The sequence below is a fragment of the Coturnix japonica genome, chromosome 3, assembly GCF_001577835.2.
Source record: "Coturnix japonica isolate 7356 chromosome 3, Coturnix japonica 2.1, whole genome shotgun sequence".
NCBI lineage: Eukaryota > Metazoa > Chordata > Aves > Galliformes > Phasianidae > Coturnix > Coturnix japonica.
The window spans coordinates 84,783,313-84,803,096 of record NC_029518.1 but is presented as its reverse complement, the minus strand read 5'-3'; the positions used below and the strand labels follow the sequence as shown (position 1 = coordinate 84,803,096).

Here is a 19,784-nt window from a genome sequence, read left to right as displayed (position 1 = left end):
TTATCACAGATCAGCAAGAAATACAGAGTATCTGGACATTTGAACTACAGGTTAATAAATAAATAAACAAGAGAGAGAGAATATCGGCCGTTGATTTTTGTTTTTGTTTTTGTTTTTTGTTTTTCCCTACAGGGCTTTATCCTAGAAAGTGCAGTGTTCCACATAGTAACTGCAAAGTCAAATTTATGGGTTTCTCGTTATAGGCAGGTGTGTTCAGAGGTTACTGACCCACTAAACTCAGTGAGAGCTTAGCCCTTAAAGAAAACTGTGGGTCTTTGTCTCAGTTGCCTGATCAGCAAAATGGGAAGTTGTAAAACTGTCAAGTTAACTGTGAGGTTACTGCAGTAACATATATTAAACAGAAAAATAATGTGGGGAGAATTGAATATGTTCCTTATGTAAGCAAAGTTTGTATAACTTCTAAGTACATTCAGATTTATGTCTTTGAATTCTGGGGTTAGAAGAGAGATGTGTATCTGCTTGCTAGGTTGAACACAGGCCTATCCATGTGGTAGAAATAATGCACGTTTTTGTAATACGGACTGCCAGAATGCATATAAGCATAGTGACAACCATCTGTATCTGAGACTGCCCTTTGTAAACAGTTTGAGCATGCTAACAGGAGCTGTGGCTGTTTGTTCCATGCAGACGTTTAGATTCAAATGCTCTTCACTGTGACTGTGAAATCCTTTGGCTGGCAGAGCTGCTGAAGACATACGTGGAGTCAGGCAATGCTCAGGCAGCCGCTACCTGTGAATACCCACGCAGGATCCAGGGGCGGTCAGTGGCCACGATAACACCAGAGGAACTGAACTGTGGTGGGTTTGCTGCTTTATGCTGACTTCTTCAGTGTATTGAACATAGCCAGACTGTGGGTGGTTGGTTAGCATTTGCTCTTCTGTTCCCTTCAGTAATACTGAGAACTTTGAGTTAACAGTGCTGATTTCCAGAAATCCCTCTGTGTTCCTTCACTGTTTTTTGTCTGCTTCTGGCACTATTGGTAGCTTTTACACTGAGACTATGTTTACTGAAACAAATATATTCACATTTGAAAATTGGTATCGAGAAATTTAATATGATTATTCAGGAGGAAATTATTTTTCATTTTATGTTTCAGATTTGATTGCCAACTAGGGTTTTTAATGTTATTGGTGTCATATGATCCCTTTTGCAGGGGGGAGAGCATAGTTGTCCCTGATTTCACAGAATTTGTTTAAAAGCCCTGTTAACTGTGTTGTGTTAGGTTAGGGTTTTCTTTTACTCTTCTGTATATATAGGTTGTGCACAGGCACTGAAACCCTCTGTCACTACAAGATTACTGCACACCCAGGGCTCAGCTCCCTTTCTGAAACTGAAATGAAGGTTTTTTTGCCAGGTGATAAGAATTTTCCTAACTTGCCCTTTTGTTTGCATGTTGGGTATGATTCTGACAGGAAGAATTTATAAGTGTCTGCAAGATTCTTGAATAATATAGAAAAAGAAGGTTTAATGTGAGAATAATTCATATGGCATCCTCCCAGCTCTCTGCAGATCTAAGGAGCCAGAATAGGGAAACTGCAGGAAACAAGCTGGACAAATTATTCTGTAGGAGGTAGGGTTAGGTGCTGATAGTTATCTAAAGGAAGTTATTTTAAATGGCACTTGTGCTTGCTGCTTTAAAGTTTGTTCTTCATAAGCAAATTGAGCCTTTGTTCAAATAAATAGAACAGCTACTTTAAAACCTGATACAAATTTGCACAATCCATTTCCAGTCTGATTAAAGTTCCCAGGAAACAATGGAGGTCAGTAAGGCAGCAGTCATTTTTAGATAGGTAAAAATGAGTTTAATCCTGATTAAGTTTACAAATGTTTAATCTTTAAACATTTGTGTTTAAATGTTGTGAAAAATATTTTTAATAAGGTAAATAGAAAAGTGTTTATTTTCCATTCTTCAGTAGTTTTGAAACAAGTAAGGGATCCTTATACATTTTATTTTTGATACAGAGAGGCCAAGAATTACATCAGAGCCTCAGGATGTTGACGTTACCTCAGGGAATACAGTGTACTTCACTTGCAGAGCTGAAGGCAATCCTAAACCAGAAATTATTTGGCTTCGAAACAAGTAAGTTCAAAAAAGGAAGAGAGGAACTCGATGTAAGTATGCTTGTGTGTGTACATTGCTGGGTGCATGACCAAATGCATAACTTCTAACATTTGGAATAGTAACAGCAGAAACATATTCTAATAAAAAGTAGTATATGGCGAATAATAGCCTGGATCTGTTTTATTAGTAATTCTAAACTCTTAAGAGCTGATAATTTTAGAAAGTGATTATAATAAGTAAACTTTTCAACTGTCGTCATACATACAAAGATGCTTTCAGCTGTAAAACTTTAAATCACTTGAGTGTAAGTACCAGAAAATCCAACATGATCACATTGCACGTGCAGCTGGTGATCTTAGCTAGTGTTTGAATGTGCAGTTTAGCTCCATTTACATCATGTTTTGAGGCTGAATGATAGTTGCTCTTATACAGAGATCCAGATAGACATAAGTTGGGTTTCAGAAGAGGTGGTCTTTGAACACTAACTCCAAATCAGGAAGATTTCCTCTGAGGTATAGCTTCATCCCAGAGGAGGAAAGATGATATATCAGTTGCCCTGGGCCAATACATGGTGGCATATGCATACATCATAGGGTTGTATGGTAATTCTTGTGGGAGAGAACTTCCACAGGTCTCTAGTGCAGCCTTCTGCTCCAGGCAAGGTCACCTGTGGGAACACCTCAGACTGCTCAGGGCTTTATCCAACTGGATCTTAAAATCCTCCGAGGGTGGAAGTGGCACAAAATCTCTGGGCAACCTGCTTGAACATTTCTCCTTGCTGCTTGAGAGCATAGGGTCTATAAAAACATGTGCATCTCTTGGGGGCCCATGGGCCAGCCTATACGCTCAAGTTCTGCCCAGGCCCTGTCTTTCATCAGAGCCAGGTGCAACAGAGTGGAATCAGCTACATTGCAACATTTCATATGCCCTAAGCCTATGCAGATTTACAGTGGACAGATGATTTGTGAGTTTACTGCTGGCTTAATCAGACTTTGCCTTATTAACTCTCTTAAACAAATGGAGAACTGGATCTGGAAAACAGATTCCTTCACAGTTCAGAATAAAGTGAATTGTTTTAGTTTGTTAGTTTCTGATACAACAGAGCGAGGTGGAGGCATAGTTCTGCAACTTTCTGCTGATTTCAGTGAGAACTCTACATAAAGCAAGGTTACAGCATTTATGGAGTATGAAAAGAGCAGAGCCTTAAACTTGGATGGTATAATTATTTCATTAAAATTTTCTTTGGCTTATGAACTTTTTATAATAAACAAAAAAAAACCCTGTGTATTCAGAATACACATATGAAAGAGTTTTAAGAAGAAATTTGAGCTTGGGTGTGGGATTATTGACTCTGGCTTGTTTCCTGGCTACATGAATGAGAGCAAAGCTTTCTGCAAGGTAGTTGAATATGGCAAGATTACAGTCAAAAGGCATTAACCTGTTGAGCAGTTGTTGAATGTCGCAGAGATCAGAAATTGGTCTTGGTTTTGTACACAAGAGATGAGCTCTTCAGCCCTCCTCTGTGCTTTCTTCATAACGTAGTGAGGGATGGAGTGAGAAACAGTTCCTTCAGTACAATGCCCTTACTGTACTAAGATTATGTCAAGAAATGTTGCAAACATGACAGCCTGATGAGCTGATTTTGACTTACATTTCTATCCAGTGCAAAGTTCAGTCAGGTTCATAAGTGCTCCTTGAACAATCCAGAGGCAGACTGGCACCAAGATAGTTTTATACAACTAGTCCTCCTCCTAGTAGAACAGATTTTCAGTATTCAGTAGTGTACATCTGGAGGAAACGTTTGAAATTGTTTTGCCACTTAGAAAAGCTTGTATCCTCAAAACAGAATGAGACAAGCTATGATTTTTTGTCCTTTTTTTTTTTTTCTTTTTTTTTTTCTTTTTTTTTCCCCCCACTTAAGCTTTTACTCAGAAGTATTTTGGCTTTTCATTTTAAAGATGTACTGCTTGCCTTTAAAGAAAAAAGAAAAAAAAAAAAAAAAAGATTATTTTTAGTTTTTCATCTGCATTTTCATTTTTGGGGAAAAATAAAAGCTCTATTTTATTTAACACAGTAAAAAACTTAAAGATTTTCCAAGTTTTTGGTTAATATAGGGTTTTGTTTTTTTTTTTTATTTGACAGTTTTCTGTGCTTCTGATTTAAAGGTTTAACTCCAGCAGATTATTTTCTTCACAGTAATGAGCTCATTATGAAAGAAGATTCTCGCCTAAACTTGTTAGATGATGGCACGTTAATGATTCAAAATACTCAAGAAACTGACCAGGGCATTTACCAGTGCATGGCAAAAAACGTAGCTGGAGAAGTGAAAACTCAGGAAGTTACTCTGAGATATTTTGGATCACCAGGTAAACATTTAAATAGATAACTGTTTTGATTATAGGACTGCTAAAACAAGATCATAAGATTGCTAAAAGTAGGATTTTTAAAAAATAAGAATTCATTGCTTCTTGTACATTGTTGACATGCAGAATTCTTCTGCTCAGGTATTTCTGGAACTCTTCAGACCACATCTCTTTTAGCCTCTGCTTTATGTTTGTGAGTACCAAATTAATGTGCAGAACTGCACCGTTGACAATTGTTGCAAGGAGATTTAAGGAAGAACAAAAAACAAGCATAAGCTAAAAAAGATTAGGATTAAAGCATGCAGTGTTTGCACCAAGTTTAGTAGTACTTTGAAACTAAATTCCACAAACTATTGTAATATTTGTCCAAATTAATTCTCTCAGCTATAAGTCATCTTTAGGCACTGTTCTTTTCTCACAGCCAGGCCAAGTTTTGTGATTCACCCGCAGAACACAGAGGTTTTAGTTGGAGAAAGTGTCACTTTGGAGTGCAGTGCAACTGGGCACCCTCAGCCACAAATTACATGGACCAAAGGTGACAGAACACCTTTACCCAGTGACCCTCGCATCACGATAACTCCATCAGGAGGACTTTACATACAAAATGTCAAGCAGGAAGACAGTGGCGAGTACACCTGTTTTGCAACTAACAGCATGGGTAACATCCATGCTACTGCATACATCATAGTCCAAGGTGAGTAAAATTAAACGTGGAGTGACATGCTGTAAAACATATTATGGAGAGTGTATTACAGCAAATTGTATGGTGTTCTTGCTTTTCTTTTTTTGTACTTCTTTTGTTGTTTTTTTTCTTCTGAATGACCAGAGCCAAGCTGAAGCCACAAGTGTTTTTTCTTTCAATTACATGAGTCCATAGAAATGTCGCTGTGTGTTTCACCAAGAAACCTTTATTTGCAATATGTTCTGATTAACATATTTTTTTCTGTCCTCACTTTAAGGTCTCTGTTTGACAAAGCATTCAGGTTGCACGTGCTTGGTTTTTAAAGCTATGCAAAACTGTCTGTCCATGTGGTTCATTTATCATTCACCAGTGGATGATTGTGTTTTGAGAGCTGAATGAATTCCTTCTCACACTGATAATACCAGTATATTATTGCAGAAACTGGCCTCTATTTTCCTTCTTAGTAAAGGCAAGCAAAAACAGCTAAGGAGACTTTTGACTACATTGCATTTTCTCCATGGTTTATATGAGGAGTTTTTGAAAGACAGAAAAGGAACATATTGTAACCCAGGAACACTTTGACTCTTTAAATCTACTGTACATCTTCCTTTGGATCTGAGGCACTGGCTCCTAGAGATCTTCACTGATGCCAGGGCACAGTATGATGGGATGTTTCTGTTGCATAAGACGTTGCCCTTAATTTTCATCCCTTAAGTTCTTACAGTGTGAAAGGGTCCAATTGACAAACCATTTCCTACCTTTACGAGCATTTTATGTCATACAGAAAACTGTACATCATTTCAGACAGTCATGCATTTTTCAGCTCTTATTTTTTCTCTTTTGTAGCTCTGCCTCAATTTACTGTCACCCCTCAAGACAAAACAGTGATTGAAGGGCAAACAGTTGACTTCCCTTGTGAAGCACAAGGCTATCCACAGCCTGTTATTGCTTGGACTAAAGGAGGTAAGTTTGTTCTGGTTTCACTTTTAATCTGCTAAAATAGAAATCGAAAGCACTAATGAATTGAATGGAAATATGTGTTCAGATGCTTTAATCTCTGAATGAAACAGAGTTCATATCTCCCTTCTTTAGCTAGAAAAGGCAAAATATCCAGCAGAAACTAATTGCCCAAGAGTTTTTTAGTAGAGAGGACTCACTAAAATATATGCCTTCATAACAAGTTCCTGCAAAAATATGTTTAAGAAATGTGAGACAAAACACATGCAGCAGTATCTATTACTGCCAGTTTACAACAGAAGAAATCAAGAAGTCTGTCATTGACTGGAGATGTAAAGTATAGTGGGATGTCTTCTCTTCACAAACCAGACCAGTGAAGGCTACCATCAGTACAATTTTCATCCACCACTTTTCTGTCAGAGTAAGTGCATCAACAGGAACACTGGGATCCAGGATCCACTTTGCTGACTGCTATGTTAGGTGCTGAAAAGATACTAAGTACAGTGAGAAGAAATACTGTAGTGGATGTTGTAAGTAGAGGTAGATGTGCCAGTTCTATTAAATGGAGTAGCTCTAGCAGGAAAAGCAATTAGTAAGAAATTTTGAATTATGATAGATAAAGCAAATTTCTAACAAACACTTGAACATTTTGATTCTGATAATATCCCTGTTTCTCCCTCTGCCAAAGTTGCTGTAATCAAATGAGATGTCCAGAAAGGAAGAAGAGGGTGCAGTAACTGCTGTGCCTTTCATTTCATTTCTGTTGTATTACATTCTGTTCTATTTTTTCAGACCTGTGGGTGATTATTGGTTCTCTAGACGTCTTAGGCAGATGAGATGAGTTGTGACTGTCTTACATACAATTATAGAAAACTGTCACTACTACCAAAAGGCATTCTTCTTCTGGTACCCTCTTGTTAGGATGAGAATACTTCTCTCGCAAAAGGTGACAGAGGAGAGATCAGGATTATGATTTGATTATTTATATATTTGTCAGTTTGCATTCGGTGATCTAAAGCTTTCAGAAGTTGTTTCTTTTTAAGAGACTTTTATTTGTTTCCAGTGTTATATCAAACTTAAAATCTTCCAGATTTCCCTTTTACTGGAACAAAGAGACTTTGTTCTCTACTGTTATAAATAGCAAATGCTATTGCTCTGTATTTCAGGAGGCCAGTTGTCTGTTGACAGAAGACATTTAGTCCTATCTTCTGGTACCCTGAGGATTTCCAGAGTTGCCCTGCATGACCAAGGACAGTATGAATGCCAAGCTGTCAATATCATTGGATCTCAAAGGATTGTTGCACACCTGACTGTACAGCCTAGAGGTATGTTCTCCACATTAAAATGCATTGTGCTTGTATTATTATTTTCTTTTTCTAAAATGAAGGCATAGCATGTCATATATGTGAATATAGAAGAGGTTAAATTTATCTTAACAAGGTTTTGAAGCAGATTTATAATAAGACTTAAGGTTTCTTCAGAACTTTTGCTGAATGTTACAATGAATATAGGTTGCTGGGTTTGAAATGTAAGGTGTCTTACTAGGTTTTAAAAATTGAATGTGTGGGTCAGTGTGCCCAGATGAACTTTTATTTTAAGCCACCTGAAGAATACATGACCTTAGAATTAAACATGGCCTTTTTGATAAGAGCTTGTTAGAATGGGACTGTATCATTTATTATTTAGAAATCTTGCTGTTCTGGTTGTTGCCCAGCACATCTATCTTTAGATTTTAATAAATAGCATATAGGAAGGCTTTATATGATCTGAGAAGAATGTTGTTCCTTTAGAACAATCTTATTTATTTATTTATTTATTTATTTATTTGTTTGTTTTTAATAAAAAGAATGGAGGTTTATTTTGTAGATGGCTGTATTCCTATGCTTGTGAAAGTATTTTGTTTTGAAAGTGTTTACTCATTCTGATAGCATGTTAGACTAAATTCTTAAATGCCTCTCTGCTGCAAAAAAGTATTTTAAACTCCCACCCTGTCAAAGTGCTTCTATACTACAGCAGAAATACAGCTCTTACCATCTTCATAACTTTGTACTTTTCTCATTTTAACATCTGAGTTCTGGGTGTTGATCTTGATTTGAAGGAAACTGGGGCTAAAATATGTTAGTATTGCTCACCGTGGAATTCCTTAAAAATTGAATGTCATTTGATATTTAAGGCCTAGGGCTTGTTGGGTTTAGATGCTCAAGGTTTCTGGTAGGGGCACTCAGAGTTGAGTGAGTTCTGAAAAATACTTTTTCTGTAAAAAAAAAAAATAAAAAAAATTTCTGTAGCTGCTATTTGAAATTTAAAAATTTAAAATTTTTGACAGAAGTTGATGGCAAATTTTACACAATTCTGCTGATTTTGTTCCAAGTTAGCTATTCACGGGGTTTGTTTTTTTCAGAGCTATTAACTTAAGGATCTTAATGTTTTTTTGCAATTACCTGCCCATTTGCTTAGAAGTGTATGTAAAACATCACAAGATATTAAGAACAAGGAATGTTATCTTTAAGGCGTAGTTAGAAGCAATTAAAACTTGCAAACAGAATAGGATTATGGATTAGGAAACGTTGGGTAACTGAAAAAAACAAGTAGTGCTGTTTTTTTGTTGTTTTTGTTGGGTTTTTTTGGTTTTTTTTTTTTTTTTTTTTTTTTTTTCATATCATCTTTTGTACAAGTTGCATGACACGGTTTAGTGGGAGCTATTGGTAATAGGTGAACGGTTGGACTGGATGATCTTTTAGGTCTTTTCCAACCTTGGTGATCCTATGGTTCTATAACTTACCAACGTGTCTTTTTTTTTCTAGTGACTCCTGTATTTGCCAGTGTTCCTAGTGACATGACAGTAGAAGTTGGCACAAATGTGCAGATCCCATGCAGTGCTCAAGGAGAGCCAGAGCCAGTAATTACATGGAATAAGGTAAATAGAACTCCAGTAATGAATGCATTGAACACCCTACATATTTCAGTAACAATTCTTTGTGAATATCCAATTGATATTCCCACTTTCAATGAAAGCAATAAAAGTATTAAAGGAACAAAACTCACTGTAATGCTGAGTCCCTTTAGACTATTGAAGCTTCCACCAGGACATGTTTTGGTAACTATTTGGTAGCTCATTACTTTGAGGAAAAAAAAGAATAAAATAATAATAATTAAAAAAAAAAAATAATCATCTTTTAAAACAAGGAGTGGATACAGCAGAATAACAACACACTGTGCTTTGCTGCAGGATGGAGTACAGGTAACTGAGAGTGGAAAATTTCATGTTAGTCCAGAGGGATATCTTACCATTCGTGATGTTGGAACTGCTGATGAAGGCCGATATGAATGTGTTGCCCGCAATACCATAGGATACTCCTCTGTTAGTATGGTACTTAGCGTTAATGGTAAGGTTTATGAGTTGGTCAGTGGTATGAACTAGATAATTACTTTTATTATAATTATCTAATTTGTAAGATGAAAAAAGTTCATCAAATGCTGAATTCTTTTTTTTTTTTTTCCTCCATTATATATATATATATTTCAGTTCTCTTCTGGTCCTCTCTTTTTTTTCCCCATTTAATTCAGGCAGCTATGTGTACAGATGTACGACAGAAACATGTCAGCCATGCTCTGGGTCTTAGGCTTCAAAACAAACAACATTCTAGGCTCCAGTTAATCATGCTTCTTTCCTCTTGAGTTATAATTTGGACCTGTTAAAATTTTCTGGTTGAATACACAGTCTAATCTTTTGAGATAACTTAAAGAACTCCTGTGGCATTTTTCAAGAGGCACTTAAAGCTATGAATTGAAAATGGGGCTAAAACCACTGTGAAATTACTCAGTAAAGTAGTAAAGTTGTAATACTCTTAAGCATGAAAAGGAGAAAACAGAAAAAAAAAAACAAAAAACAAAAACCAAAAAAACCCAGAAAATATGGCTTTTTTCCAATTTTTGAAAAGCAATAATGGCAAATTTCTGCATGATGGGAGAAGATTATGTTTTTGTTGCTTAAAAATCAACTGATAGGTTTTTAACAATCAAATTGCCATTTTCCTCTCTGAAAAATATGGTTTGAAAGGAATGTATGCAGCTTTGACTTTTAATATTTATTGGCCTTAATAGCAAACTACTGTCAACAGAAATAAAGTACTGTATAGTTAACATTTGACTGAGGTTTATTATTCAGCCTGCATGTGCTGTTAATTAGAAAGATAACTCTGCAGAATGCATACTACTGTTTTCTTGTATCTATAATGCTAAAGCCCTAAGATCACTCTGGGCACGCAAACACTCTTCCAAAAAAAAAAAAAACCAAAAAACAAAAAACTTTAAAAAGGGTAGAAAAAGCTGTAAATGACATTACATCATTCTTATCAGTAATAATATAACTCTGTAGCTGTTACAGCAGTTGCTAATTGGCATGGATCAAGGTTTATTCCAATTAGGTGTTGTGGTCAACCCATTTTGAGTGCCTAGAGTATGTCAGCAGCCCAAGGCAGCTGGCCTGAGGGCAGATCAAGGGGCTCTGGTAATTCACTAATACAGAGCCAGGTAATTTTTATTTGACTGTATTGATGGTTGAGTTTGATTGCTCTTGTCCAGGCTCTGAAGCTCATGTGGACAAAACCTGAGCTGCCAATAATGCCAGAAAAAAATGAAATAAATGAGTAATGAAAGGAGAAAAAAATATCACGAGAAGCTTGTAAACAACAGTTTTTATATCAGCTGATTTTGTACATCTGCTGACTTTGACTCCAGTGTTTTTGCTTTGGACGTTTTCCCTACTTGTAACCTTCTTCCTGTGTGGCTTTTCCAATCTAAACATACTCTGGAAATTGTTAGCTGTTGCCCCTGGATCTGGTAGTTCTTGGGTTAGGCTGAAAGGAAGGTTATTGGCCTTAGATGCTGTACAAACATTCAGCTGCAATTGAGCATGGCATGAAAAGGCCTATGCTTTAGTGTTCTGGTACTATGAAGAGTTGTAAAAGCCCTGAAGTATGTGATTTTTAACATAAATTATTTAGCTTAATAGTACTAAAAGTGGAAAACGAAGTAGTAATCAAAAGAAATAACATGAATATACATTGCTTACCAGAGTGAATTCAGAAGTGAAGAGCAGTGTTAGTTTAGCATAGCTGTTTTGGGGAAGTATACAGATCTGTATTTTTCCTTTTTATTTCTTCCAATTTGATTTTGTCTTATTTGTTTTCATGAGATCTTTTTGTATTTATGTGGTTTGTGTGTTCTAAAAGGCAAAATTAAGTCTATTAAGTCAAATTCAATTTAACACCTTAAATTCTTGCATTGAATTCAGCCATTTGTACAGTACTAAGTGGATTTAAAGGGAAAACTAGATATTATTTCATTGGATATAGATCACGTTGTTCATATTAACACTAGAAAGCTTATAATACACTACAATCAAAAAAAAACCTCTTAATTCATTTTTACTTACAATTGTAGGACTAATTAATGAGCAGTTAAACCCCTCGCACATTTATCCTTACATTATTTTTAGAATTATAAGTAAAATGAATTTTAAACTTGTGTTAACTATTATTTTAGCTCAGTTTTTCTCTTCTGTAATATGTTTTGTTAGAATTCCAAAGAATTTCATATTTGGACAAACTAATGCTTAAAGAACAGGGGTTTACTTTGTACAACTGAAATGATGTCGTGTCTAGACTCTGTTTTATAGAAGTATCTTTTTGTGTGTGGTCATTTTTGCAATAACATGTGAATTCCTCTTTCTGTAGTCCCTAATGTCAGCCGAAATGGAGATCCTTTTGTACAAACATCAATTGTGGAAGCAATTGCGACTGTTGACAGAGCAATAAATTCGACACGTACACATCTGTTTGACAGGTATCCCCTTCTTTTTAATGGATAAATCAAAATTAAAGTGTATACTAGAAGAAATGGAACATTTAGTAAGCAAGAAGCCATTTTATTATTATTTTAATGAAGTTTAATGTAAGATTAGTTCTGGAAATAGTAGTGGTTCAGCATGGAAGGATTCTTACTGCTGAAATACTAAGCAGAGAACAAATTTTTGTTGATCTTTTTATCCAATGTAATAGTTTTTCTAGGGAGACAGTGTGTTGTAATAGGCTAGTAAGTCTTTATCTCTGTATTCTTTTATTAAATATATATATATTTGTTTTTGTTTGCCTTCCATTTTGAGATGAGTAACCAAGGTATGTTTTAATCATGTTGAAATTTTACTGTATGTGGTGTTATTTTACAACTCCTTTGTGCACTTACCTTTTTTTTTCAAATTATCTATTAGTCGTCCTCGTTCTCCAAATGATTTGCTAGCCTTATTTCGATACCCGAGGGATCCATACACTGTTGAGCAAGCAAGAGCTGGGGAAATATTTGAAAGAACATTACAGCTTATTCAAGATCACGTACAGGATGGTCTAATGGTTGACCTGAATGGAACAAGTCAGTATTCTTTCCTTATTTTTTCTGTGATGGAGTGTATTTGCCTTCTTAAGTCATTAATACTTCCAAGAGAGATTGCCAGAGTCTGGGTCTCAATTGCAGAACCCTTATGTTGAAATCAGATTCAGTCCTTGGTTTGCACGCTGCTACAAAATAATGAAACTCAATTTGATTGATTTGACTGAGCTCTTCTAGTAGAATGTTTCTACTTTTCCTCATGTTGACATATTAGGGAGAAGTTCACACTGAGAATCTTCTCCTAATCTAATTTGACGTTATGGGAGTGTCTAATGCATCCTGTTTGCTAGCTGCTTATGTGTTAATTGTTTCATTGCAAAACAGACTTATCTGTTATGTATTGAAAATAATCAGTGATTTATTACTATTCCTTTAAGTAGATTCATTTGGTGTCATCATTCAGAGAAAAGAGGCTGCAACAAGAAGAGTCTCTATTCTTTACAAAACAAGGTTTCTACATGTACCACCATAGTATTCAAAGAATTATTTGCTACTCGTTCTTTAAGTACTGTATCAAACTAAGCTGTTTAACTCAGATCTCAGATATTGAGAAATAATTTTTTGCTGATTTTTATAAATCAGCAAAATTTGGTGTTTAATATTTCTACTTTTTATATATTGAACTCCAAGTTCAAATTCATTAAGTCCATTTGGAGCACATACAACTAATATGTGTAAATGTGTGTGTGGATAGGCTCGAGACATAGTACTGAAGCATTTGGAAATAATGACAGAGTTTTAGGACAGCTTTTGAGACTTGAGACATAGCCAAAAGCTACACTTCCACATCTAGTGGAAATATTTTCACTTATTATATTTCTTTTGATGTTTATAATTGAGTATTTATTGTAACTTCCGAAAACTTTAACTCTGACTGACCCTGAACTATGCAAGTATTTATAAGACCAAAGACTGCAAGCTTTGTGCAGTACTGTAAATGTGATACTAAAAGAAACTTGTTACTAATTATTAGAGCTAAATAAATAATTTGTGATAAAGTTAACTACAAAAACTTATACAAAATTATGTGGAGGCTCATGTCTTTTAAGAGCAACATGATTTAATTTGCTTCTCTGATTACATGCATATGCAAACATTAAATACAAAAGTCACACAGTGCAGTACAGCAGTAAGGATATTTGAAAACTAACGTGTGAGAGTACCTTAGCTGCTTTTCATTAGAATTTGTAATAGAAGAAACCAATCACCTAAGCCTTATAAAAAAATAGCATTAAAGCATGTAAACACAAGTTAATGAACACAAAATCAGGTAACTTTCTGTGATATTGCAAATTCTGTTCACAACCAGAACTTATTTTTCAGCCAAACAAAATCTATAGGAATCTGGCATATAGGGAAACCTGAATACTAGGACAAATCTGCTTTCATTTAACTAGCCTAATGCTTAGATCTTTATACTCAAATTTCTCCCTATGTGGTTTTATTTCCAAATGTTGAACCCAGTGAAAGGTGTTATTTAGCACTTTTACATGGGGAACAGTTGAGAAACTTGACAATTTTGTGTTCAGAGACTTTTTTTTTTCTTTTTTTTCTTTTGTAAAATCTTGGAATATACCAAGGAAAAATGGTAGAGCCAAATTCTCTTCCTCAGTGCCAGACAGTGTAACAAGGGGAATGGCCACAAATTGCTGCTCTGGAAGTTCAAATTGGATGTTAGGATACTTTCTCACCAGGAAGCCAGCACAGTACTGGAAGAACTTATCCATAAAGGCTGAGGAGTCTCAGTCAGTGGAGTGTTCAAGACAGCTAGGCAGGGGTACAGCTGAGCAGATCCTGACCTGGAGACTTCCTTGCTTCAAGCAGGAGCCATCTAATCTAACCCCTAGCTGAAATGTTGCCACCCGTTGGAACTTGAAGCAGTGTCAAGGTTCCAGTTGTGAGTGGTGTGGATCCAAAAGGAAACCTGTGCCAAGTGTAATGCAAATACTAATTTTTCTTCGCAGTAAACTGCTGTGAGTAATGTGAATGCAGATTATACCGCACCACTTCTCTTACAGATCACTCTTCTGTTTAGCTAAATTGCTCGTGGTGATTTTCCTCTCTATTTTCTATTCTTTGTTTGTCTTGCAGCACTACAACTGTTAATGTGATAAAGCAAAACAAAATAGCAATATGTTCACTGAATTGTCAAGTCTTAAAAGAGAAAATTCCAAAATCTAAAGAATTTGCTGAGTTTTCTATGATTTTTTTACTATCATGAGGAATATTTTCCGTTCTCAGTATGAGGCTGTTATTTCTGAGAATATCTGTACTTTCTTAGGTGACCAAATAAGAAATGAATTCCTTTTGTGAAAGTTCTACTTGAACTGTCCTTTTACATAATCCTCTCCTGATTTTATAGTTATTGTTCCTCAAATGAGTGAACTGCACAATATATATGTGTGATATAGCTGATCACTGTTTTTTTAAAATGACAATCGTGAAAAATACAGTATAAAAAAAAATAACATTCTAAATAAATGCATGATCTCTGGGAACCATGAGTCTACAAAGTCTTTGATTTTCTTTCTTCTCTCTTCTGGTTTCAGGTTATCACTATAATGACCTTGTATCCCCACAGTACTTGAATCTGATAGCTAATCTCTCAGGCTGTACAGCTCATCGACGAGTGAACAATTGCTCAGATATGTGCTTTCACAAGAAATACAGGACCCACGATGGCTCCTGCAACAACCTGCAGCACCCGATGTGGGGAGCTTCTCTGACAGCCTTTGAACGTCTGTTAAAGTCAGTCTACGAAAATGGATTTAATCTGCCTCGGGGAATTGAACCCAAGAGACTCTCTAATGGATATGCACTCCCAATGCCTCGCTTGGTTTCAACTACTCTTATTGGAACTGAAACCATAACCCCAGACGAGCAGTACACTCATATGCTCATGCAGTGGGGTCAGTTTCTTGATCATGACCTTGATCTCACCGTTGCTGCCTTAAGTGAGGCGAGATTTTCGGATGGTCAGCATTGCAGTTCAGTTTGCACAAATGATCCTCCATGTTTTTCAATAATGATACCGCCAAACGATCCCAGAGTCAGAAACGGTGCACGCTGCATGTTTTTTGTACGCTCCAGTCCAGTCTGTGGAAGTGGCATGACATCACTCCTGATGAATTCTGTGTACCCACGAGAACAGATTAACCAGCTGACTTCATATATTGACGCATCCAATGTGTACGGCAGTTCAGATCATGAAGCGCAGGAAATCAGAGACTTTGCAAGTCAAAGGGGTCTTCTGAGACAGGGCATTGTACAAAGATCTGGCAAGCCCCTTCTTCCATTTGCTACTGGCCCACCAACAGAATGTATGAGGGATGAAAATGAGAGCCCCATTCCCTGCTTTTTAGCTGGTGATCAGCGTTCTAATGAACAGCTGGGTCTTACCAGTATCCATACACTGTGGTTTAGAGAACACAACAGAATTGCCACAGAACTTCTGAAACTCAATCCACACTGGGATGGTGACACAATATATCATGAAACACGCAAAATTGTTGGTGCAGAAATGCAACACATAACATTTAGCCACTGGCTACCTAAGATCTTTGGAGAGGTAGGCATGAAGATGCTTGGCGAATATAAAGGTTATGATCCCAGTGTTAATTCTGGCATAACTAATGAGTTTGCAACTGCCGCTTTTAGGTTTGGTCACACACTCATTAATCCTTTTCTGTATCGACTGGATGAAAACTTTGAACCTATTCCACAAGGCCATCTACCTCTTCATAAGGCATTCTTCTCTCCATTTCGGATTGTAAATGAAGGAGGCATTGATCCACTTCTAAGGGGATTGTTTGGTGTTGCTGGTAAGATGCGTGTCCCATCACAATTACTCAATACAGAGTTAACAGAGAGACTCTTCTCCATGGCACGTACTGTGGCTTTAGATCTGGCAGCTATGAATATTCAGAGAGGCAGAGATCATGGAATTCCTCCCTACCATGATTTTAGAGTTTACTGTAATCTTTCTTCAGCTCAGACTTTTGAAGATCTGAAAAATGAAATTAAGAATCCTGAAATCAGGGAGAAACTTAGCAGGTGAGCCTGGGGTGAAGAAAAACTATTATCTAAATGTGCATGTGAAATTAATAGCTAAATATCTTATTTGGAAGAAAGTATTTGTTAAAAAGTTGTGAAGATATTTTTTTTAAGAAACGTCAGTCTATATCAGGAAATGAGGAAAATTCCCACATGTATTTAGTTTCTCCACTTCTAGATCTTGATGAGCAATATGAAGTTGCATGCATTCATGTATTAATTTGAAACATCTGTTTTTATAAATGTTGCTTAATATGGATGTAGTTTTAATGCAAGGTCATACACAGATCTATGCAATCAGGAAACAGGAATTAATCTAAAACAGGAATATAATTCTTTGTATGTGCACTGTCCTTTCATGTGTGCATTCTTCATCACAAGTGATCTGTGCTCCTTTAGCAGTATCAACAACTGAAAATACATCTTCAGCTATCTTCTAGCTTATCTACACAAAACCAGAGTCTGAGTCTTGGCTAGGGTAAAACATTCAGAAGGGCAAGAATCATTTATTAGGAATCAAAACAAAGCTATTAGAATAAAGGAAATTGTGGGATAGACTCCCAGATCCCTGTGTTCTTACTCGTACGCACAACTTGCCCTCCAGGATTTCTTGTAGGTACACTACAAATTCTTCACAAAAGATGTAGCATCAGCATGGTCATTTTTTTACTTCATGTTACCCATATGTTTTCCCTTTAGTTTTATGGCATACTGTTTTTGTGTGTGGAGGTTTGTTGTGTTTTTATTTTGTTTTAATAAATGGATAATATTTAAGGACAAATATTTGTATTTTTCTTTTTATAGATTGTATGGCTCCCCCCTGAACATAGACCTATTTCCCGCTTTAATGGTAGAAGATTTAGTTCCAGGAAGCCGACTGGGACCAACTTTGATGTGTCTGTTAAGCACCCAGTTTAGGCGTATCAGGGATGGAGACAGGTAAATGGAACTACTATGGAAACTAGAAGTAATTTAAATTGAGAATGCTTGAAAGCAGTTGCAATGTCTTCATTTATTATATTTGCTTGAAAGATGATGAGAACAGGTTCAAAATATTATTAAAAGCTGTGATGAATTTGCTTTTTACATCTGTTACTTTATATGGTGAATATGCCATGCCGAGTTTCCAAAAGTAACGCTGCCAACAAATTCTGATTAATTATGAGTCACTCTTGAGCTTCCTTTTACCTTTTAATCAAGCTGCTTCCTTTCTGCAAAATGGATGTTATTCATCTCCTTTCGCTAGTATTTAATTATTTTTTTTGACGAAGAAATTATAATAAGTAAGACACTCTCTCTCCTAATAAGAGTGGGTTAAAAAAAGTACTGCTCTGTGTATACGACCCAGTGCACTTTTGCAGTAGAAGCAGTATGTGCACCTGCAGTGCATTTAAAACAGGCAAGTTGTCCATAGGAGCATAATTCGATAATTTTTCTTATATTACTTTACATGTATACTATGAGCAATTTCTTATTCTCGGTTTCAGCAGTGCCAGGAATAAGAACAAAATCATTGCTTTTGTTAGAACAGCTAGAGTGCTTCTGAGCAGTTTCAGCACACAGGTCTGGAATTTGAAAGTCAACATCTTCTTCATTTTAACATTGTGATCTAGAATCCCGCTTTTACTCTTAGTGAGGGTCAAAAGACTTGTGCTGGTTAGTTCCCTCCAAGTGAGAGAGACATAGAGAAAGAATGTAGCTAATTAGATTTGGTTCGCTTTATCTAATGTTAATTGATCTATACAGGTTATGCAGTTGTTACTTAGAGTATATAAAGGCAAAAAAAAAAACCAAACCAAACTTTCTTACATGAAATCTGTTTAAACATTAAACCATGAAACATAAAAATCTCATGCCTGGAGGCAGAGAGAGTTAAAGGAAACATATATGTAATATATATCCCAGATAGCTGAGATAGTTCCTATATGTATCACAACCGGAAAGTGTTTGGGTTTTTTTTTGTGTGTGTGAATGCATGCTTTTTTTTTTTTTTTCCCAGCAAATATTTTTCTTTTCCCCAGAGAAAGAAACACTTAGGAGTTATAGGAAAACACTGAATATTTAGGGAACAGGATTCTGCTGTCCAAAGAGTACAAATGTTTTGAAGCAGCATGCCAGAAAATAGTAAAATATTATTAGACATAATGAAAGCAACTCTCTCTTCCTTGAAAAGCATTTACAACGGGCTGGGGATCAAAGCTGTCAGCACCATGCCAAATAAATGTGCCTGTGTAGGGAAAAGGAGTGATGTTTGAAGTGAGCCTAACTTCATATCAAGATGGAAATTTCATAATCTGTTTTTCTGATCCTACTGCTTGGAATTACATTGGCGACTGTTCAGTGTCTTATGAAAATGATAAAATAAGTAGATAAAATGAAATTTGTTGTCCGTTCTTCTAGGTCTAGTATAAAATAATGTTGAATTTTACATCAAGCTTAAAGATTCTCTCACTTATTTTTGCGATACTAATTTATCGTGGTATCTTCACAGTCTTGTGAGATGTAAACAAAATCACAGTGAATGATTCTTATGTGTCAGAGTACTGTAAAATCTTTCTAAATCCCAGTGACTTAAAATGTTTTCTTTCAGAAGGCTGGCTTCTTTCTCATAGTAATCTATTATTTATGTTTTGTATGCATAAAAGGATTTCGACCCTTTATGAATGAAAATCAAAATATATTATTCTAAATATTTCCTTCTTGAATCTCATGAATTACCTGAGCATATATTAAAAAGACCCTAAGTTAATGTGGTCATTTGAATTAATTCAAAGAGAAAAAAAATCTTGACTAAAATTAATAACCTGTTGTCTTAATCATAACATATGTATAGACTAGCCATTCTCTAATCTTTTCACAAATTCTATCAAATTATTTTTGTATCCATAGGAAAGATTTCTGGAGAAAGTATTTTAAAGCTCTGCCTTTAAAGAACCTTAATTTTGGTAATGTAATGCCATTTTTTGTGCCTTAGGGCATCAAAATGCAACAAAAAAAGATGTCAAAGTTGTTGTTAATGACTTAGGCCCTTTCAGAGTTTCGGCCCAACACTACCTTGAGTAGAAGTGATGCCTTTAGGCATCTGGATCACAGCCTCAAACACAGTGTATCTGGGCTCATCGATATGAAAAGAATGTTAATGTCCTTGATTGTATTCAGAGGAGGGCAAAAAATGCATGCCCTGTGAGAGAACGCTGAA

General features: G+C 35.9%; 1 protein-coding gene across 1 annotated transcript in view; it reads left to right on the top strand.

The window, feature by feature from the left end:
- The window catches only part of PXDN (peroxidasin), a 71,046-nt gene that overhangs the window by 38,275 nt on the left and 12,987 nt on the right, over positions 1-19,784 (top strand). The window contains exons 7-18 of the mRNA XM_015859355.2: positions 649-818; positions 1,984-2,101; positions 4,280-4,449; positions 4,868-5,140; positions 5,975-6,091; positions 7,252-7,410; positions 8,890-9,002; positions 9,315-9,471; positions 11,824-11,932; positions 12,357-12,514; positions 15,082-16,585; positions 17,390-17,524. Coding sequence (XP_015714841.1) covers positions 649-818; positions 1,984-2,101; positions 4,280-4,449; positions 4,868-5,140; positions 5,975-6,091; positions 7,252-7,410; positions 8,890-9,002; positions 9,315-9,471; positions 11,824-11,932; positions 12,357-12,514; positions 15,082-16,585; positions 17,390-17,524 — 3,183 coding nt within the window. The remainder of the gene's footprint in view (positions 1-648; positions 819-1,983; positions 2,102-4,279; positions 4,450-4,867; positions 5,141-5,974; positions 6,092-7,251; positions 7,411-8,889; positions 9,003-9,314; positions 9,472-11,823; positions 11,933-12,356; positions 12,515-15,081; positions 16,586-17,389; positions 17,525-19,784) is intronic.